We start from the raw sequence: 22,220 nt of genomic DNA on the forward strand, positions 1-22,220 counted from the left end.
GGACACCCAGACACCCCCTCCCTCGGTGAGGGAGATGCTTTATCAATTCCATTTTTACGGATGAGGACACTGAGGCTCCAGGAGGGGTCACCCGAGGCGCGGGGCCAGCTCTGCATCCGCCTGTCAGTTTCTGAAACCCTTACTCTGGCCACTGTCCCCTGCTGCCTCCTTTTCCCAACCGCTGCCCCTTCTCCCCGGGATCTGGGGAAGCCCCTGGGCACGTCTCCCTCCCAACCGCCAGCAGCCCCTGAACTTCTCCCCTTGGGGGCTGATGGGCCTGTTGGGTGGGGGCCTCATGGCACGCAGGGGCGCCCTGGCCTCACTAGCGATCCCCAGCTCTCCCTGCCCCCCCACCGCGCTGCGAGCGCAGAGCTGGGGTGGACAACATTGCCCCCTGGTGGCGAGATGAGCGTCTCGTCTCAGGCGGCCGCGCGCGTCTGGAACAGGACGGGGAGCCTCAGCTCGTTTGCTAAGCCTTGGTTGGGGGCGGTACTGAGCGTCTTTTTTCACTTGATCCTTAAACAGATCCAGGCGGGGAGGTATGACTGGTGTTTGAAGAGGGAAGTACAGCTCAGAGAGGAGGAGTCGCTTGCCCAGCGTTCCTGAGCCGGGATACGGTGAAGGCCAGAGACCCAGTATGTGTTTTTATACTGCAGTGTTTTCCCTGCCTGGGAAGGAGGGGATGAGGGGGACACAGTGCTAAGTGTGGGGCTGGGTGAGGAGGGCATCCGACACCCACGGGAACCTTGTAAACCGGGGGACCTGCGTGAAGCGGGTGGTCCCGCGGAGCCCCTGTGCCTCGTCCCACCATTCATCCACCTCTGTGGGATCCCCTTGGATGCGGTGTGGCCGCGGGGGCGGCAACAGTGTGGGGGGACACAGGGACAACAGTGACAGTCCCAAGTGCCAGCACCCTAATGGGGGAGATGGGGCAGTGGGAGCAGGCGTGGGGGGCTTCCAGGGGGAGGCAGCCACTCACCTGAGAATGGAGATAAGATGGATTTGTTTTAGGGGGGATATCCAAGCTGAGGAAACTGAGCGGCAAAGCTGAGCAGAGCTCAGTCTCTTGGGGTCTTGTGGGTGGGGCTCATCTGAGGCTTTGGGGCCCTGTTGGGGACCTTAGAGGGGGATCAGTGTAGTTGGGTCTGTGTCCTAAGAGCATCTCTGAGAAAGCCAGCAGAGTGGCGTTGACAGCCAGGCAGTGGCCCTTGCTCGCCAAGTGCCATGGACTGAGCACCCTGCCTGCCGCCCAGGAGCAGGAGGGCCCAGGGGAGAGGCAGGTGTGAGTGGAGAGCAGGGAGGGGCCCGCCCACGTGCTGTCAAGGGGCAGCTGGCAGGAGGTGCAGCGGTTTGCAGGGGAAAAGGACACCCAGAAGCCTGTTCTGCTTCTGCTCCTGCTCCCTGGGCAGACACAGTCCAGGATGGGGAGAGGGCTGGGAGCCGTCTCCTGGCAGCAGCTGACCCCGCAGCTGTACACCCAGGCCCAGGGAAGCCAGCACCCGTTTCCTACAGCAGCGAGACACGCCGGGCAGTTTCCTCAAGACCGGAGCACATCTGCTGAGCTGGCCAGAGGCACTGGGTGCGAGTTGTCCTGCCCTGGTCTCTGTCCGCAGTCCACATGCCTGCCGCCAGCCCAACCAGACGTGGGCCCCCTCTCTGGAACTGCCTCCTCCCTCCTGCCCCAGGATTGGGGGTGGTGTGAAGTGTGGGCAGTGGGCTTCGGAGGAAGCCCGGGACAGGTGATGGTTGGTGGTCTCTGTCCCATGAGGGCCCCTGCTGGGAACTCCTGGGGCTCCCTCATCCAGTGGATTTCTTGGTTCAAGGCTTCCAGAAGCTTCCCTGGTGTGAGAGGGTCCCAGAGGCACACACAGGCAAGTGTTGCACAAGCAAGGCACAGGGCGAAAAAGCCTGATTTCACAGTGCTGGAGGGACAGAGACAGGATCTGGGGACCCCCTGCAGGAGCAGAGTCCAATTCCCACGGGACACATAGAAGCCTCCGTGTGCGTGTACAGTGTATGTCCCCAGGAGGCTGTGTTCTCCAAAGGCTGGCCTCTCCTTGATCTTCACCATTGGTCTCTTCCTCCAGACTCTGCACCTGTGGGAGTCGGGGGGTTGGGTCCCTGCTGTTTCCTGCTGTGCCCGTGTCCCCAGGTCTTGGAAAAGCACCTGGCTCCTAGGAGGTCTCTATGAAGTGAACGAATGGTGTGTAAGATGAATGTGTGTGTGTGTGTGTACACGTAACAGAGATGGGGACTCAGGACGGCTCTTATCCAGTGTGGAATTCCACGACAAGCGTTTGGGAAGGGTTTCTCGGCACTGGGGACACGGTGCGTCCTGGGTGTGGATGGTGTCCGTGGCTCACGGGCTTGCAACCAACAGGTCAGACCGGCCCCTTTGTCATCGCTCGAGATTTTCCTTAATGACACCTCTGCCCTTCCTCCCGGGGCTCTCGATGGTCAATAACGTGAATTTTAACAGCTCGCTGGTGTTCCATCATCCTGGATAACCTCATCATTTATTTAATCTGCCCTTACTGTTGGAGAAATTAATTTTCCAGGCTGCATCAGCATAAGCAATGCCTTCACGGGCATCTTGGAGCAGAAATCTCTGTGTACATCCATTTCTCGAAGGTTCATTTCTGGGAGGAGAATTACTGAGTGAAAGGCATGTTTGAGGTTTGCGGTATATGTTGTCCTCCAAAGAGATGGTTCCAGTGTGGATGGGACTTTAAAAAGAGTTTTGTCAAGTTTTAGGACCCACGTTGGGAAATTTACAAGTGTATATACAAAGACCAGAGACGACCCACAATCCCACGTCTCTGAGAAAATCACTGTTCACGTTATGGTTGATTACTTTCCAGATTTTTTTACAATGCATATTATGTATATGTATATGATAGGTAATTGGCATAATGTATTCATGAATCTAGGCATATTAGATACATAATATGCATTTAAATGCACATAACACTTATATGTATTTAATATGCCTAGATAAAATATACACTACATATCAGTGTGTGTGCATGTATTTATCTCCAAAAGAGGTTGTGGTCGTGTGTCTCATCTCTGCTCCTTGGAGTGCCCGCCGTGTGGCCATCCCAGGGACAAAGGTCGCCCTTTTTGGTATCTGTGCCTGCCAAGAAGATTCTGAGTAACTTCACTTTTTAAAGTGTGAATTATGGGGCGCCTGGGTGGCTCAGTGGGTTAAGCCACTGCCTTTGGCTCAGGTCATGATCCCGGGGTCCTGGGATCGAGTCCCGCATCGGGCTCTCTGCTCCGCAGGGAGCCTGCTTCTCCCCCTCCCCTCTCTGCCTGCCTCTCTGCCTACTTCTGATCTGTCTGTCAACTAAATAAATAAAATCTTTAAAAAAAAATGCTAAAGTGTGAATTATGAAAACAAGAGGTGTTTTCTTCCCATTTCCAAATATAAATTATAACATTGAATTATTCTCTTTCAAGCTACACGCAAATCCCCCAGACATGCAGAGCTATCTGCTGACTATCTAGAATTTGGCTTAGTTTTTAAAAAAAAGTTGACACAATATTGTAACCCTTTTTGGAATGCATGTTCAAGGCCACAGGGGAAGAGCTGAGGAAGGAGCGTGGCAGGGAAAAGGGACTGTCTGGCGGGATTATCTGGAGAGTCTGGGGCAGGGAGTAAGGGGGGATCGAGGCTAGACAGGGAGAGCCGGGCCAGATGGTGGAACCTCGAACACCTGGCCTGGGTGATGGGATGTTGTCGAGAGAGCCCTCGGGAGCCACAGGAGGCTTTAGACGGTGGTGGTGGGGGGTAAGATCAAGGCTGGGTTTCGGGCAAGAAATCTGCCAGCTTGTGCAGAATGCCTGGAAGGAGTTAAGACAGGAGGATCTCCCTGTGGCTTGGAAAATAATTTGAGCAAAGGCTTTGTGTCTCCTCTGTAGTGGGTCTGGGGTTGTCGGGTACGCCATGGGCAAAGGAAGGCCAAGCTCAAGGTGGGCAGCCAAGCTCCTTCTCCACCTGTATTCCTTTCCTATGCCACGCAACCAGTTGCCACAAACGTAACAGCTTAAAACAACACCCACTCGTGATCTTACAGTTTCTATAGGTCAGGAGTCAGGGCCCAGCCTGACTGGGTCCTCTGTTCGGGGTCTCACCAAGCTGCAGTCAAAGAGGCTTTTGGGCTGAGGCCACACCTGGAGCTCAGTGTCCTGTCAAGCTCATTCAGATGGGGCAGAGCCTGTTCTGTGCAGTCGGTTGTAAGACTGACGCCCTCTGCTGCTGGGGTCGCCCCTCCACAGGCAGTCCACCGCAGGGCTGTTGGGCCATAAGGCCGGCAGACAAGAGAGCATCCCTGTGCTCTGAACCCCTTCTTTCAGGGAAGACCCAACTCTCCTTTAAAGGGCTCACCTGCTTAGGTCAGGCCCACCCGGGATAACCAATCTCCCTTTTGATCAAGTCAAGTCATCTGATTAGGGACCTTAATTAAATTGGCTAACTTCTTTCATTTTTGGTGAAAAGTGAGTTGGAGTTTGCACCCACACTCACACAAGGAGAGGAGACTACCTTGGGGTGAGAATCACGGGGCCATTTTAGGATGCTGCCTAGTCCTTCACCTCCCCTCTGAGGACTCCTTCTGATCTCCAGGTGCCCCCTCAACCCCCCTATCTCGAGCTCAGTCCTTCAATGGTGTGAACAAATGGTTAAGGAGCTCTCTAACACTCTTTGCACTATAGGCAAGAGTTACTGATTGGGGCGCCTGGGTGGCTCAGTGAGTTGGGCCGCTGCCTTCGGCTTGGGTCATGGTCTCAGGGTCCTGGGATCGAGTCCCGCGTCGGGCTCTCTGCTCAGCGGGGAGCCTGCTTCCCCCTCTCTCTCTCTGCCTGCCTCTCTGTCTACTTGTGATCTCTCTCTGTCAAGTAAATACATAAAATCTTTAAAAAAAAAAAAAAAAGAGTTACTGACGACCACAAAGCTTCCGGACCTGGGAGACCGAGGGTAGAGCCACAGGCAGTGAAGGACAGCTCCGGAAGGGGGTCACCCCCTCACAGGGGACACAGTGGGGAGCAAGCACATTTTCCATCTTTAAAGAGCTTTTTATGCCGTTGAGACGAGTGCATTGGTCTGCTCGTTCTGTTTCTCTGTAAGGTTATTAGCCACAGGACAGAGAATACACAGACAGCAGATTACAAGCCACGATGAAAGTTTAGACGACAATATTTACATTTGGGTTTGTGTTCGTCCCAGAGTTTTTGCATCGCATGGACCAAATGTGTGCCAAACAGCTAAGAACATCCTGGTTCCCCTCCCCCATGTTGGATTCCTTCTCCAAGTGGGACTTTGAGATGGAATTACTGGTGGTGACAGCATGTGAACGTTTTCACGACTGTTGGGACATTTTTCAGGAAGGCAAGTGCCCCTGTTTATGCTGGACCCGCGCTGGTGATTTGGGATTTGCTTGTTTCTTTGTCTTTGGAGAGAAGACTGGGGCAGGCACCTGATGGTGGACAGGCTCGGCGCCCAGCAGCGGCCGCACAGCGCCCTCTAGGGGCGGGTGACAGAGGTGCAGGGGCTGCGCATGCCCTATTGCTCGGGCAGGGAAGGGGCAGAGGGAAGAGGCCCCGTGTGTGCTGGGTGCCCGGGGCGGAAGACGTGTTCTTGCACCCCAGGATGGGAAGTAGTCTGACTTCCTCCAAGTCTACTCTGTGCCCCTCAACCGTAAACACCAAAGTGCCCATTTATAGAAGGGAACTCTGTGCCCACAATCCCATGAGGTGGCTTCGGTTCTCATTACCTGTTGTTAACCCCATTTTTTTTAAGCTTTTTTTTTTTTTTTTAATCCATTTAACAGAGAGGGAGAGTACAATTAGAGAGAGCAGCAGGCAGAGTGGGAGGGAGAAGCAGGCTCTCTGCTGAGCCAGGAGCCAGATGTGGGACTCGAACCCAGGACCCCGGGATCATGACCTGAGCCGAAGGCTGTTGCTTAACGCACTGAGCCACCCAGGCATCCCTGTTGTTAGCCGCATTTCACAGAGGAGGAAACTGAGGCTCGTAGAGGTGCCTGGCCCAAAGTAAAACCGGTCTCTATCCCTCAGGTTCTGGGTTTTGCGAGAGCCCAGACTGCCTTTTCTCTTTCTTTCAATCAGGTTCTTTTATTTCAAGCAACAACAAAAAAAACAGAAGTGAAGTTATGCAATGTCCTCTCCCAAGCCTGCGTGGCCAAATGGGCAGAGGGATTCGGAGAGAGAAAGATTCCAAGTTCTCCCAGCAGGGGATGGGGCCTTGGGAATCTTATCCTCATGGAAAATTCTAACCCGGGACGGGTGCCCAGGGGGCTGCCCACACAGCCCTGCAATTAGAGGGACATGAGCGACAGCCTCATCCGGGGAGGGCTGCCGTGCCCCCTCCCTCAGGTCCCTGGAGCCGCACGTGTGAACGGTTGAGCCTGTTTGTTTTCTCCACGGTGCTTGGGAGGAAGGGACATTGACATCCTGCGGTCCATGGTAGGGCCAGCGCCTCCGTGGGAAACAGGCTGCCAGCTTTTCCTGAAGCTGGTGTTCTTGGGACCCCCCTTCTAGGCCCCAACTGCCGCCCAGCGTGACCCAATCTCTGCCACGGGCTGCCCCGACCTGGTGATGCTTCGTGGCACCCTCTCTTTGGATAGGAAATAGAAAGACCGCCGTGGTTCCATATGAGCGCTGAGCTCGGGCCAGTAGCTGGGCCGCCTGTCACTTGCTTTCGCTTAAGTGCCTTGTGGAGGAAAGAGGCCTGCCTGCCTGCCAAGAGGGCATTGTTCTGGCCCCCCGTGGGCCAACGGCCTTCTCTGGTGCAGATTCCTTGGGTGGGGGCAGGAATGGTCAGCCCCTCATGAGGGAGGAGGCTGCTTGGGCCAGGATGGCCCCCAGCTCTGGTCTGGGTGGAAGGGCAGGCCAGCATCTTCCTGACACCTCTACAAGGCAGGTCCTTCTTCCAGGATCTTCTTCCTCCCGGGCACCTCCGTGTGCCTAAGCCAAATCCTGGCCACCACCTGGCTTCCCTCATCTCCCTCAGCCCATCATCCTGTCCTTAACCCCTGCCCCCGATGTGCTTGGAACACCTCCCAGATCTGCCCACATCTGGTCCAGGCTGCTGCCGCTCCTCTCTGGACAGCTGCCCTGGCCTCTGCAGAGTCTTCCCTGCCTCCACGCTTAGTCCTATGGCCACTTCTCCATACAGAAACGGGCGGGGATGTCCCTCCACCAAGCCAATCCCCTCCGTGGCTCCCCACTGCCAGGATGACATCCAGACTTCTAGATCTGGCCACACCGCCCCACCTGAGCCAGCTTCTCTCCACCTTCATCCCACACTGGGAGATCCAGCCCTGGAACTCTCCCCACTGCCCCCCAAAGATAGCTTTTGGCTCGCCCCAGGGCCTTCACACATGCTGTTCCCTTAGCCAGAAGCACTGTTCTCCCCCACTCTCTTTGTCTGGCCAACCCTTCATCCCTCCAGGACGCCTTTTCCAGGAAGACGGCACAGATGTCTCAGACCAAGTTTGGGGCTCCCTGTGTTGGACGTAGCCTCTGCAGCAAGGGACCCCGTGTCAGTTCTCTGCTCTCTCAGGGCGCTGGCTCACAGCAAGTGTGTCCTATTTGTTCAGTGAATGACGAGTCAATGGAGGCCCAGAAATCACCGAGCCAAGGCAGAGGCCAAGCTGAGCAAGACAAGCCCCCTCCCCCCAACACACACCATCTAGGGCACAGCTGTCTCCCCCTGCTCTGGGTCTCGTAGTCTGGTGAACCTGAGCCCCACGAGACAGCAGAATGCCCCCTCCCCACGCCTTCAGCCAGAGCCCACGCCTCCCTCATCTTCGTTGATGCCCCACACTCTCCGGCTGACAAGAGTTCCGACTGTCCAGCCACGAGGAAGTCACACGGTGAGTGTCCTGGGGCTGGTGTGCACCTTGGGAAAGGGCAGAGCTCAGTGCCCAAGAACCCTGTGTTCACGGTGAAATCCCAGACAAAGTATCAGGGAGAAGGTCTCGGGGTAAATGCGGGAGAATGGGGAGGGGTCCTCCCCTCACTCAGACGTATCCTTACATACCTTCTAACCCAGAAATGGGGATCGTCCCCCACGCAAGGACTGTTCCGAGGCTTTGACCTGTTTGAGGTCACCTAGGAGATGTAGCCCCTGGGGCGGGGGACAGCGGACACCTGGGGCATTTGCTACCGTGTGGACCGGGAGAAGAGGTCCCTCTGATTGGCTGCATCGGGGTGTGACCACTGTGTCACAACGAGGGCATCACCAGGAGGGGCTGGTCATCTTTATGCCCTCTGGGGGTCAGGGAGTGCTGTGCTACTTGCTGGGGACTGGTTGAGGTCACTATCGGCAGAAATGACTCTGAACTTCCCCGGAGGATATGCCCCGCAGAAGAGGCTGGAGGGGGCTGGGCAGAAGGGGCTGGCTACGACCACTGCCTTCACCCTGGTTTCCTGCCAAGTCATGTCGTTAGCTGGTGGTGTGTGTGTCCTCCGTCACCGCAGGTATCCGTCTGCAAAAAGGCGGGTGGACTTGGATGAGGGCTTCCAGTATCCTCGGCTGTTAGGACCACTCCTCTGTCCTTCCAAGCTGCATGGGACCGCCACTATGCACCCCTGCCTCCCGGGTCATTTGCCTAGGCCCCAGGAGTGTCCCACACCTTCTGCATGCCCAGAGATAAGAGACTTCATTCCAGCATCTGCCCTCCGCCCACAGTCCCGCCAGCCCAGGGATCCATGGTCACCCACCCTGCCCCCAACCATAGGGCAGAGGGGACACTCTCTGCCCAGACAGGGAAGGGATCTGGCCAGAGTCACACAGCGGGGTTTCTCCCAAACACCTAGGTGCCTGTTGGGGTCCAGGGCAGGCCTCTGTCCTCTGACCCGACTCCCCACCCGTGGGACTCTGCTGGATGATGGAGGGATTCATTCGTAAGAAGGCTCAGACAGGAGGGCATCTGGCTTTGGCATGGTGGCTGGGCTGAGCTGGGCCCAGGGCAGTCCTCATGAGGGGTGCAGGCCAGAGCAAGGCCCCAGAAGGCCATCCACTCAATTGCTTTGCTGACCTTTTCTGCCTTCCCTCAAACTTTTTGGGGCTTAAAGTTTTTTTTTTCTTTTTTGTTTTTTGTTTTTTTTTTTTATTTCTTAAAGAAAAAAGCTTTTCGGTTTTAATACACAAAATAAATGTAGTCCTTGGTGGGCTCCTTCTCCATCTCTGGCCCAACCCCTCCAAAGGTCATGGGCCAAGGTCTCCCACGGCTGAAGACAAAGGGCTCCCAGCATCTCAGCAGCCTCTTGGGCCCAGCAGTCTGGACTGGAGAGAGGGGCCAGGAGAGCCCAATCGGCCTGCCCTGGAGACAGCAGACAGGAGAAGGTCACTTTCATGTCTGCCCTCTTGGCTGTTGTTAGACCAGGGAGGCGGCGGGGTCCTGGGGGGCCGGTCATCAGTTCACCGTCGGCACCTGGCTGCGGTGCAGGCTGAACTCCTTGGCCTTGAGACGGAGGCTGGCGATACTGTTGGCCATGTTGACTCCTTGGGTCGCAGGGCCTGGGCCTCCAGGGCTGTAGGGTGGCACCGTGCTGGGGGGGGCGACAGAAGTCACAAGGACATGTGGCTCTGGCTGGCCTGCCGCGCAAAGCTGACCACTTCCGGCTGCCAGGCCTGGACCCCAGCCTCTGGTCCTTCTGCCTCCCCTCCTCCCTTGACTCTCCTGGGAAGCCCTCTCCGCAGGGGCCGGGCATGGCTGGGGCTGCAGGCTCTGGGGAGGAGTCAGAGACAAGCACAAACCCCACCCGACGCGGAGCAGCCTCCCTGGGTCCTGCTCACTCTCAGTGCCCCCGCAGGGCCAGGCGCACGTTGGGATGGAGGAGGAAGGAACACACACCTGTTCGGAAAGATGCCTCTGGGTGGGTCTCCCTAGGTAAGGACAGGGCGGGAGAGCTGGCCACCATGGGCGTCACAGGGGTTCTGACCCCACGGACCGACCTGCTGGATCTCGCCTCGCACAAGACCAGGGCTCCTGCAGAGTGCCTCACACAAGCACTCGTGTGCACACGTGTTCACAATCATGCAACTCACGCACACACACCTACACTCATGAGCACACACCCACTGGCCCACGCACTACTCCGCAGACCGGGGCTTCAGCGGCGCCTGGGCACGGATCACAGCTCGGGCGGATCCTGGGAGGGGGCGGGGACTCCTAGGGCTCCGCCCCCTCCTGGCCGGACCGGGGTTCCTGCTCTCACCTGTAGGGGGACGAGGCTGTCCAGGAAAGATAATCGGGACTCAGGGCGGTGGGCCGGGGAGCCACGGGCTGCTCGATGGCGGCCTCCTGGCTGTAGGACTTGAGCAGGGAGGCGGAGCGGTTGGCCAGCATGGCCCTCTCGTTTCGGCGGAACTTGGCCCGGCGGTTCTGAAACCAGACCTGGGGGGCAGGGAAGGGGTGTTGAACCGCGTGCAGCAGGCGGCAAAGGGGACCCACGTCCGTTTGGAAGCAGCGCGTGCCCGCTCTGCCACCAGCTGTGGGCTGGCAGCTTCCCCTGTCTGGGCCTCGGTTTCCTCATCTGTAAAACGGGGATGACTCTACCGCGGGGTAAGTGAGCATGGGAGAAAGGGCGAGGGAACGCACGGAGGAACGAGGGCACGAGCACTTCGCTGTTACAAGGTTGCAACTGGAGAGGGGCGTGCTGAGCACCGGGCCCACAGCTGGCACAGAGCGGCCCTTAACACTTTAACGCAACTTTTTTTAAACGAAACCTTTCACGCCAGGCACTGCTCTAAGTAAGCGCTTGGCAAATCTGTTAACTCCTTTAATTCTCCTAAGAACCCTATAAAAGAGACCCACGTGGTCCTCACTTTCCAGGGAGGCACCTTCAACACAGAGAGGTTAAGTAACCTGCTCAAGGCCTCACCGCTGGTAAGGGGGCAGGGCATGGATTTGAACCTGAGTCCTCCGGCCTCGGATGCTCCTGGGGTCAAAGGCCTCCCCTCCGCAGAGGCTCCGGAGAGGCGGCTGCGCGCTCCCACGGCGGGCTACCAGTCCCCCCGCCAGGGGCGCATTGCTCACCTGCACACGCGCCTCGCTGAGGTTGACGCGCCGGGCCAGCTCCTCGCGCACAAAGGCGTCGGGGTAGTGCGTGCGCTCGAACACGCGCTCCAGCGCCTGCAGCTGGCTGCTGTTGAACGTGGTGCGGTTCCGGCGCTGCTTCTTCTTGCGCTTGGCGGCGCCGCCGCGCCCCGGGCTGGGACATTCACCTGCGGAGGGGCCAAGGGTCAGCAGGTGGGTGGGTGGCTCACCCAGGGGGTCACGACTTGGGCATTAGCTTGGCAGTTTGCCCTGTGTGCTCTCCTCGCGTGTCCCCCACTGCTGGATGGACGGTCCGGCCCCAGAGCAGGAGCAGATCCCGGGAGCTCACACCCTTTCACACATACTAACTGAGCAGCTACTATGTGGTAGGGGCTGTGCCGGCTACTGGAAAGAGCTGGGGCAGACAGGGAGGTAGGCCCCAGAATAAGAGGCCCAGTGATGTGGGACCAAGGGAACACCAGGGTGCAGGAGGATACTCAGCTCTGGCCAGCTACCTGAAGACAATCAGGGAAGGCTCCTCAGAGGAGGTGGTGCTTGAAATGGGTTTTGATGGATGTACAGGAATTTTCCAATCAGAGCAGAGGGAGGGAGAGAAGGTGTTAGAGGCAACGCACAAGAGGTGGGAATGACCAGGGGGTGAACAGCCATTATTGCCACATTTCCATTTTATTGAGGGGCAGAACTGGACTTGACTGTTTTTCCACAGGGGCCCAGTTCATTGCCCACTCCTCCAGGGAGCCCTCCTGACCACCTGAGATCCCCTGCTACACTCACCCCCCCCCCCCACGCCACACCACCAAACTCAGCACTTCCTTGTGCCTCTGATTTTATTAAAAATGTATATTTTAATAACCAAGTAATGTCACTGCTTGTCACAGTAACACATTCAAATACCAGAGAAGGGTCAGCAGTAAAACAAAACACTCCCCTCTCCCCAGCTCCACTCCCCACGCTTTACGAGATGACAAATGTACATTTTAAAAAATTTACGAGCATGAGATCATGCTGAACACCCCGGTGCTTCGACTTGCCTATTCCTCGATAATATTCCAGACACCATTCTGCCTTGGCACAACAAACATAACCCTCTTTCTGTGGATTGCTCGCCCCACACTCTATTTTCTCTCATGTTCCCTCCCTCCGCCTGGCGGAACTTATTTTTTATTTTTATTTTTTAAGATTTTATTTATTTATCCAAGAGTGGGAGAGGGAGAGAAAGAGAAAGAGAGAGAGAGAGAGAGAGAGGGAGAGATCACTAGCACGGGGGAGGGTCAGAGGGAGAAGCAGACTCCTGGCTGAGCAGGGGGCCCAACACGGGACTCAACCCCAGGACCCCAGGATCATGACCTGAGCTGAAGGCAGACGCTTAACCGACTGAACCACCCAGGTGCCCGGAACTTATTTTTTAAAGCAGTTTTTGTTTTATCCTTCCAGCATAGCTTTTTGCAAATATAATAAAATATGTATAATATTTTCTCTCTTCTATCAAAAAGTAGTATAGCATGTACAGCTCACGCCTCACTTTTTCCTACTTAGCAGGAGAAGCCAGGGATCCCTCCATCCAGTGCACAGAAATCATCCACACTTCCCAAGCACTCAGCTGGGGGACTGCTCTGTGGTTTATCCTCCTGGAGCCCTATTGACAGGCACCTGGCGTGTTTCCAATCTTTTGCCACTAAAAGAATGCCACGACGAAGAAGCTCATGCAGACATGATTTTCTATTTTTGGCCAGCACATATTTGGGACAGATTCCTAGAAGCGGGATTGCTGGGCCAGTGAGAAAAATGCTAGAGGTGGCCAGAGTCCCCCATAAGGCTTCCCACCAGCGGTGTACGGGAAGGCCTGTTTTGCTCAGTTTGGACCACAGAACATACTGCCAACCTTTTGGAGTTAAGTCCATACCTTGGATTTTTGCTTTCCCAGTTACACGTTCCCTTAACACACACAATGCTGGGTATTTGCTCTCCCGAGCTTCTAGAACGTTCCAGGCCCAACGATGAATACCACTCGATCCCTGTTTTCAAAGATGCTCCCACGTTAGCAGGATTTATTGACTCTCGAGCAACCAACGGGTTGGATTTGAGGCTGAAGCTTTCCATGAGACTGGGGGATACTGATTGTGGGAGGCGAAGCTGGGCCTGCACAGGGCAGTGCCTGGGAAAAGGTGACCTCGCAGCTGGGTTAGGATGGGTAGTTCTCAGTGGAGGACAATCTTGCCTCCAGGGGACACCTGACAGTGTCTGGAAACATTTCTTTTTTTTCTTTCTTTCTTCTTTTTTTTTAAGATTTAATTTATTTATTTGACAGACAGACATCACAAGTAGGCAGAGAGGCAGGCAGAGAGAGAAGAGGAAGCAGGCTCCTTCCAGAGCAGAGAGCCCGATGCGGGACTCGATCCCAGGACCCTGAGATCATGACCTGAGCCGAAGGCAGAGGCTCAACCCACTGAGCCACCCAGGCACCCTGGAGACATTTCTGATGGTCAGGACTGGGGGTGGGAGGTGCCACGGTTGAACGGGTAGAGCCTTCGGCGCTGATACACAGGACGAGGACAGGCCCGCACACCAAAGAATTCTCTCGTTCACCGTGCTCACGGCGCTGGTCTAGCAGGACGTTCAGGACTGTTGCAAACGTAGGAGTCACATGTGGGGGCGGGGGGTGGCCGGGAACACGAGTGGCCCCAAGGGAGCCGCCTCATCCCCTGGCTGGGCTCCAGCCTTCTCTCCTCACCCCTCTCCTCCAAGAAAAGGCGAAGATGGATGAGAATGTCTGGTGCCTGCAAATGTCTCTCTGCCCCACATCCCTGTCCCCTGGAGCGGCAAGAAACCTAAACCAAAAACAACAAAGGCCCACGAGCTGAAAACAGGGTGGCGATCAATGGCCCGAAAGCAGGATGGAAGTTTCTGGAACACCAGCCATCCCAGAGACGATTTCCGCCCCCCTCCAGGCAATGCTGTTTGGGCACACACCCAACGCAGGAGGCATTTCAGCCAAAAAAGGAGACTTTTTCGAGAAGTTTCTGAGCAATTCAAAACGGAGGGTGTTTAAATGAAAACCATTTTGCAGCCTTAGCCCCGCCAAGTGGGCGCCGGAAGAAACTCGGCTCTTTCACCAGTTAAACTGTGTGGTTACTTGGAGCCGAAACCCTCACGCGAAGGCATTTAGCGCCGGGCCCCCCCCCGACAACCCCAGGCCTCCCACACCAACCCCAGCTGGTCTCCTCGCGGGTCTGGGGTCCGCTGTCTCCGGGGTCACATCAAGGCAGCTCCGATGGGGCAGGCTCGGCCAAAGCGGGTTCGGGCCACGAGCGATGCCAAGCGTCGCCCATGCTGCCAACCACCAGATCTCCTTCCCCGCCCCAGGAGGTGTTACCCCACTTCACACACGGGGAAACTGAGGCCAAGGTTGTCCCTCTGGGTTGGAATTCCTGCTGGTCAGAAGGCTCCGCTGGCCGCGGCAGTGGGGGTCTCCTCCCTCGCCCACCTTGCTCCTAGGGAAGGTGACACAGGGGTCTGTCGCCATCTCAGTCCCGGCCTGCAGGGTCACGGCTCCTCACTGGTGTGGAAATGCCCCTGGATCTCCAGCCTGGCCTGGCGGGGGCGGGGAGGGGTGGGGGAAGACATATCTTGTATGTCTTGTATGTATGTCTGTCCATCGGTCCATCGGCACCTCTTTGTTCCAAAGGAAGAGCTCCCCTCTGGGAGCTGTGAGGGACAATGGCTCGCCCAAGGTCCCATGAAGTTCCTATGAGGAGCAGAGAGCAGAGGAATTGCTCCATAAACGGTCACTGTCTTTAGCATTGTTGCTTCTGTGCAAGCGGCTTCGTGCCCGAGGTCAAGGGTGTTTCTCCCCAGGCCCTTCAGTCCTCGCTGCAGGCAGAGGCTGAGAAGCCGCCGAGGTTGAGGACACCTCAAGCAGCATCCTGTAGGTGACCCAGGCCTCGAACCCACGGGCCGGCCTCTGCTGCCCAGCGGATTTGCTGGATATTTGTGACCTGAAGCTCCCGCGTCCCTTCCTGAGACACCGAATGCGGCGGTCACGTGTGTCCTCCAGGGAGGGGGCTCCGCGCTAGGACTTGCAAGCACTTGGAAAAGAAAGAAATACTCACTAAGCCTTCAGCCAGCGATTGCTGGGGCCCCGGCTCTTTCCAAGTCGGGCTGTGCCCCAAATCTCCTTTTGTTCAGTAAAAGTCCCACTTTTCTCGGGGGTTCAAAATTAAGCCCGAACCCGCCTGCGTTTACACGGGCTGCCCTGGTGCCGTTGCCATTACAGGGCTGGATCGGGGGAGAGAGACACGTCTTCGGATGGGGGGCGGGGGGAGGCCTGCCATGCTCTCTCTCCCTTAAAACCAAATTACTCCGTCCCCGATTACATTACGATACAAAAAAAAAAAAAAAAAAATGACTTGTGCACAGTTTTCTGCCATTAAATTATTTCACACGTACCATTTATTTGGCTGAATGCGGGCCAAAGACATTTAAAAACTCTGCTCTCGGCCAACTGATCGAGTGTTCCTGGCTCCTCTCCCCTGCACCCAGGCTTTTTCTTATTCCGTGTAATTTAAGGGTCTAAACAGTCTGGAGGGAATTAACTGCAAATTCTTCCTAAGACAAATAAACCCAGCCTCTTCGTTTCTGCCTTTCTCAAGCTGTTGAGAGACGCTGTTTGTTTTTGCTTCAAAAAGTCAGTTTGCGCCTGACCCCGGGGCCGCGGCGAGCTCCAACCCAAATAAATAACTTTTATTAATTAGCATTTATTCTGACCAAATAAGCAGCCCCTCTCCCCCCTTCCAACGTGATCTCTGCCAACACGTTCACAAAAATAAACAGCGGGTCCCCAGGACCTTGATGTGGATTTAACAAATTAACACCGGGGCCTTCGTTAGAGGAGCTCGGAGCGGCAGAAATATTTACAGCCAGGGAAGTCTGAGGAAGGAAGTGGAGGTGGAGGGCCCGGAGGGGCCTGCAAAGGCTTCGGCCCCCACTCCCCGTCTCCTGGAAGAGAGGAGGGTTCCTTGGAAGGACCCGTGCTTCTCCTTTGTCGGGCTCCAGCAGGAATTCTGCAAACTGCCCTGAGCTGCCACGGAGCGCCACTAGGAGGCGCTGAGGGTAATCTCCAGCCTCCTGGAGGGAGAAGGGAAAGGCCGGACTGCCCAGGGGTTAAGGAGGAAAGAGCCCCCCATCCCACCCCCGCTGCCCCCACCCCCGCCCCTGCTCCCACCCCCGGTCCTAGGCATCTCACTGAAAAATGGGAACAATGGGCGCCTGGGTGGCTCAGTGGTTTAAGCCGCTGCCTTCGGCTCAGGTCATGATCTCAGGGTCCTGGGATCGAGTCCCACGTCGGGCTCTCTGCACTGAAGGGAGCCTGCTTCCTCCTCTCTCTGCCTGCCTCTCTGCCTACTTGTGATCTCTCTCTGTCAAAATTAATGAATAAAATCTTTAAAAGAAAAATGGGAACAACAAGGAACTCCTCATTAACACTACACGGGGGCTCTTGGCCTGATTTTACAGATAAGGAAACTGAGGCTCCCAGGGTTAAGGAATATGCCAAAGCCGTATCTGACTAAGAAAGGCTGGTGCTGGGACGCCTGGGTGGCTCAGTGGGTTAAGCGTCTGCTTTCGGCTCAGGTCATGATCTCAGGGTCCTGGGATCAAGCCCCGCATGGGGCTCTCTGCTCGGCAGGGAGCCTGCTTCCTCCTCCTCTCTCTCTGCCTGCCTGCCTGCCTGTCTGCCTGCTTGTGATCTGTCTAATAAATAAATTAAAAAAAAAAAAAAAAGGCCGGTGCTGGGATTTGAACCTGCAAGTGGGCACAGAGCCCAGGCTCTTAGCACCCCGTTGGTGTGGGGCAGCCCTTCCTCCTGCAGGGGGATTTCTGAGGGTCTCTCCAGGGGCTTAGGGTGGATGATACACCCAAGGGTGTTTCCGGAGCTGGGTGGGGTGCGTGCTGGAGCTCCCGGGCACACAAGCTAGGGCCTGGAGTAGCATGCAGGAGGGAAAGGCGTGCAGGTCTGCCCAGCCTGTGAGATCTTCCAGGGCAGGGCCAGGGTCAGGCACGGCCCTGAGTCAGGCCAGCAAAGTTAGAAGGAAGAAAGGAAGGAGTGACAAGAGGAAGGAGGTGAAGCATGGTCCCTGGAGCCCTCCGGAGGCGGCCAGCCCCACTCCACCCAGGATCCCAGGCAAGGGACGTAAGAGCTGGTTTCATGTCCAGCCAAGCTGGCCTTGGTCCCGGACACTGAGCGACCAGGCGTAAGACACAAAGGAGGGGCTCAGGTCCTCTGGGGAGATCACACAGGCAGACTTCCGAGCATCACCTCCCTGGAGCCCCCCGCCCCCCCCCCCCAGTCTCAAGAAGGGAAGACAGGGCTGTCTCTGACCTAGAGAGAAGACAGGGAGAAGCCCAGAGAGGGGCCACGACCTACCCAGGGTCACACAGCAAAGAAAGCCCACCCTCCTGGCCTGTTCTTTTCTTGATACATCCCTGGTAGCCCGTTGCCAGAGAAAAGGGAAGGAGGAGGTAGCCCCAGCCCCCCGCCCAGCCCTGGGCACGGTGAACAAAACAGAAGGACGGAGCCTTTCTCTAAAGGGTCTTTCTGGCTCTATCCACCGGATGGGCCCGGTCCTTGGGAGGGCTCAGGGTTGCTGTCCTGGGTGTGCGGCCTCCTTGAGGTTGGTACTCACGTTGGACATACACATATGAAGGAATGTCTCGTTCCAGAAAACAATGGGAAGTCCCAACACCCAAAGCCAGTTTGCCTTCCCCTCCGAAGGGCCAGACATCAGTTGCTTAGATGTGACACCCAAAGGATGCGCAATTAAAGAAAGCAAGATGACGAGGACTTCATCAAAATTCAAACTTTGGTCAACACCGTCAAGGAAGTGAAAAGAATCACATGTGCCGTAAGGGGCTTGTATTTAGAAGATCTTAAGAACGCTTAAACTCAACAATAAAAGGACAAGTCATCCAATTAAAATTGAGCAAAGGATCGGGGCACCCCGGGTTGCTCAGTCAGTTAAGCGTCTGACTCTTGATTTCGGCTCCGATCACGATCTCAAGGTCGTGGGATCGAGCTCCTTGTTGGGCTCCGCGCTCAGCCCCGGAGTCTGCTCCAGATTCTTTCCCTCTCCCTCTGCCCCTCCCCTAGCTTGTGCACTTTCTCTCAAACAAGTAAAATAAATCTTTAAAAAAAATGAGCAAAGGATCTGAATAGACATTTTTCCAAATAAATAAATGGCCCACGGGCATGCGGAAAGATGTTCACCGTTAGTCATCAGGAAAATGCAAATCGAAACCACAATGAGACACCACTTCACACCCAGGAGACGGCTCACACTGAAAGACAGATAACAAGCGTGGGCAAGTGTTTGGAGAAATGGGAACCTTCCTGCACCACTGGTGGGAATGAAAGATGGTGTAGCCACTCGGAAAAACAATCTGACAGGTCCTCGAAATGGTAAACACAGAGTGACAATCTGACCAGCAATTCCACTCATAGGTATATCCCAAGAGGAGTGAGACACACACACACACACAAAAGCTTGCACACGAATGACCATTACTCATAACAGCCCAAACTTGGAAAAAACCCAAATGGCCATCAGCTGATGACTGGGTAAACAAACCGTGGTCCGTCCACACAAGGGAATGCTTTTTGACTGTAAAAAGGAATTAAGTGCTGATTCATGCTACGACATGGACGAACTCTTAAAAACATTACTTATGTTTAAAAATATTATGCTGAGCGGAAGAAGTTTGTGCCATCCATGAAAGGCTGCATAATGGATGATTCTAATTTTAAGAAATGTCCAGGGGTGCCTGGGTGGCTCAGTTGGTTAAACGTCTGCCTTTGGCTCAGGTCATGATCCCAGGGGGCCTGGAATCGAGCCCCAGTTTGGGCTCATTGCTTGGTGGGGAGCCTGCTTCTCCCTTCCCTCTCCCTCTGCCTGCCGCTCTGCCTACTTGTGATCTCTCTCTCTCTGTCAAATAAATAAATAAAACCTCAAAAAAAAAAAAAAAGAAAGAAAGAAAAAGATAAAGAAATATCCAGGGGGCGCCTGGGTGGCTCAGGTGTTTAAGACTCTGCCTTCGGCTCAGGTTATGATCCCAGGGTCCTGGAATCGAGTCCCGCATCGGGCTCTCTGCTCGGCAGGGAGCCTGCTTCCTCTTCTCTCTCTCTCTTTGCTTGCCTCTCTGCCTACTTGTGATCTCTCTCTGTCAAATAAATAAATAAAATCTTAAAAAAAAAAAGAAAAGAAAAGAAATGTCCAGAAAAAGTAAACCTATGGAGAGAGATCAGTGGTTGCTAAGGCCTGGGGGTGGGGAGGGTCGGGATGGGGAGGGAAGGATGCTAAGGGGCACAGGGGTTTTGGGGGACTGATGGAAAGGCTCTAAAATCGTGGTAATGGTTGCACAATCGAATATATTAAAAATCACTGAAGTGTGCACTCAAATGTACGTGAATTACATCTCAATAAATCGTTCTGTAAAAAGAAGTACAGGAAAAAGCAGGGGGAGCAGAGAGAGCTTCTGGGAACGGCAGAGAATGGCAAGGAGAGGAGCCTCCCTGAGCTGGGGTGAGGGGACTCCGGGAGAAGCTTTTGAAAAATGGGGTCATTGGGCCCAATGAGACAAAGCTACCAGGCAGAGAATATCTGTGTCCTATTCTCAGGCAGAGAAAAGGGCCAGGAGGTCAAGGCCAGCTCATAGGCTCTGGGTTTCCAGAGCCTTCCCTCATGCCCCCCACCCAAGGCTTCTGGGTTCCAGGGCCTGACCGCCTCTTGCTTCAGCAGCCCAAGAGCCCAACTGTTCAAACTTCCAGGCTTCTCTGGCCACATCTGCGTCGACCAGTCTTCTCTACTCCCCAGGCCCTGAAACCACCTCCAGAAAGTGGGGGCACCTGGCTCAAGTGGGGCCCCAGGGGGGATGGGAGCCTGGGAGGGATTCAGGAGGGAGAAGGGCAGCCCTCGGCTCAGAATTGGGTCTGAGAAGGAGGTTAGCCTCTGTCCGTCTGGTTTGAATCTAAGGTTGGTGGCCAAATGCCAAATTTATTGTAAGACCTACATTTTAATAAGGAGTTGGTATTTGGAGGAAAGCTGCCCTCGTTAACCATTTCCAGACCAGAGTGAAGTCGCTGCTCGGGGCCCAGCGTGGGGTTTTGCCTCCTAGTGAAGAGCCCGAGGGCCTCTCGAGGCCTGGAGTCAGCACCCGCTGGGAGTCAGGGTGGGCGCGCGCGGCTAGGAAGAGAGATGTTCTCACTCGCCGTAGCTCGGTTCTGCAGCCAACCCGCCGAGGCTCTGGGGTTCAAGCCCGTGACTCCTGTCTTCTCAAGGACTCAGACCTGAGGGGACCTTACAGCCCCTGATTTTTGCAGATGGGGAAAGAGGCATGGGGTGTGGGGACACTGACCTGGCCAAGGGCTCCCAGCAAGGCCGTGGGATCCCAAGTTCCACCCACGACAGTCCCACCCGGAGGACACACGTTTGCCTCCTCTCTGCTCCCTCTGCGCTGGGGTTGGGGTTGGGGTGGGGGATTTAGGAGCTGAGCCCTGACCCAGCAGTTGGGCATGCCTGGGGGCGGCGGGGGGGGGGGGCAGGCAACCAGCAGCCCACCCAGAGAGCAAATGACTGCCTCCCCCTCCCCCGTCCTCTTGGGCCCTCAGTTCCACCGTCTGTGCAATGGGGCGACAACAGTGACTATTCCTCCCCGTCAGGGTGGCCCAGAGAGGACAGAACCGTCCGGGGCTTTCCTGAGAACGTGCTAAACACGGTGGGACTTGACGCAGACAACCGTTCTCCGCACTAGTGTTCTTGCCAGCCGAAACCCAGGTCCTGGCTCACGGGGCCTTCCCCTCTTTCGCCGGTGAGAACCCCTCGTGGAATCTGAGGGATTCTGTGGGCTCTTCCCCCAGGAAAACACAGGTGCACGTACAATTTCACGTGGAACTCGGGGTGATTCATAGACTCGCTGAATCCTGTCCACGGACCCCACCCTGCACAGTCAGCTTCGTGGAAAGTCAAGTTTCTTTGGCCCCAGAAGAACCTGTCCCTCTGGGGGTCCCCAGGGGCCCCACCCCCACAGCCAGCAGCCAAGGCCGAGGCCAAGGCTATGGGCCCCTCCTCCGGGGCTCAGGGAGCCCTGGCTTTGGGACCACGCTGCGCTCCCCGAGAGGCTGACCTTTAAAGTGTCGCTGGAGTTCCAGCTTGTGAGTTTGTGAGTTCCAGCCACGCTGGAAAATGTGTTTGAGGTTCGGCTCCGAGGAGCTCCCAGGGCCTTCTGGAGTTTTCAAGCCTGTCTCCTCACCACAGCTGGGCCTGTGGGTGAGGACAGAGGACTCCTCCCCCACCCTTTCCTTTCTTTTCTTTCTTTCTTTCTTTTTTTTCCCCCCCTATTTGGCTTCCATTTACTCAGCTTTATTACGTGCCTGGCACTGGGTTACAAAGTCCTGCCTTCTGAAATGGGGAAGGCACCGTCATTAAGCCTTGTTCTCAGTGGGGGACAGTGAGGTTCCGAGAGGTGAAGTAACTGACCCAGGTCACACAGCCAGGCTGTCTGTCCCCAAAGCCACCGTTGGTCTCTGGAGGAAAGCGGCTCTGGTTAACCATTTCTAGACGGGGGTGAAGTTGCTACTAAGGGCCCAGGTGGCTTTTCTCTCCTGATGTAGAGCCCCGAGGGCCTCCTGGATTCTGACCGGAACAAAACTGATCCCTCTGCCCACGCTCGCTCCCCGTCCCGGGCCCTGGTGCCCTCGAGGCTGACGATCCCCTGCCGGATGTCAGCCTGTCTGCACCCCAGCACCCACCGGTCCCTCCAGCAGCGGGCACACTCAGAACCCGGGCCCAGAGCCATGGGCGACACCACTAACGTGTTCCTGCTCATGCCAACCCTGACTCTAGAAAGTCCTCTGCTATGGTGAGCCGTAATCCATCTCCCTGTGGGTCCCCGCCGCTGTCTGGGGGCTCTTCTGCAGAAGGGCTGCTGACGCTGGAAGGCAATTCTTCCGATGCCTTTTCCACGCATGACTCTGGGAACCTGCCGGCCCCTCTCGTCTCCCCTGGGGTGCCCCGTGGTGGGACCGGCACCAGATCTTCCTAATTTCTCACAGGGGTGTCCACTGGCAGTTCGCCTCAGAACTTC

The 22,220-nt window shown here is 55.9% G+C and overlaps 1 protein-coding gene across 1 annotated transcript in view; it reads right to left on the minus strand.

The window, feature by feature from the left end:
• Positions 1–9,164: 9,164 nt before the first annotated feature.
• PRRX2 (paired related homeobox 2) overlaps positions 9,165–22,220 on the minus strand; it is a 41,656-nt gene continuing 28,600 nt past the window's right edge. Inside the window, exons 2-4 of the mRNA XM_046023350.1 lie at positions 11,067–11,254; positions 10,246–10,424; positions 9,165–9,576 (exon numbers count right to left, since the gene is read on the minus strand). Of these exons, the coding sequence (XP_045879306.1) occupies positions 9,441–9,576; positions 10,246–10,424; positions 11,067–11,254 (503 nt within the window). The 3' untranslated portion in view covers positions 9,165–9,440. The remainder of the gene's footprint in view (positions 9,577–10,245; positions 10,425–11,066; positions 11,255–22,220) is intronic.

The sequence above is a fragment of the Meles meles genome, chromosome 11, assembly GCF_922984935.1.
Source record: "Meles meles chromosome 11, mMelMel3.1 paternal haplotype, whole genome shotgun sequence".
NCBI lineage: Eukaryota > Metazoa > Chordata > Mammalia > Carnivora > Mustelidae > Meles > Meles meles.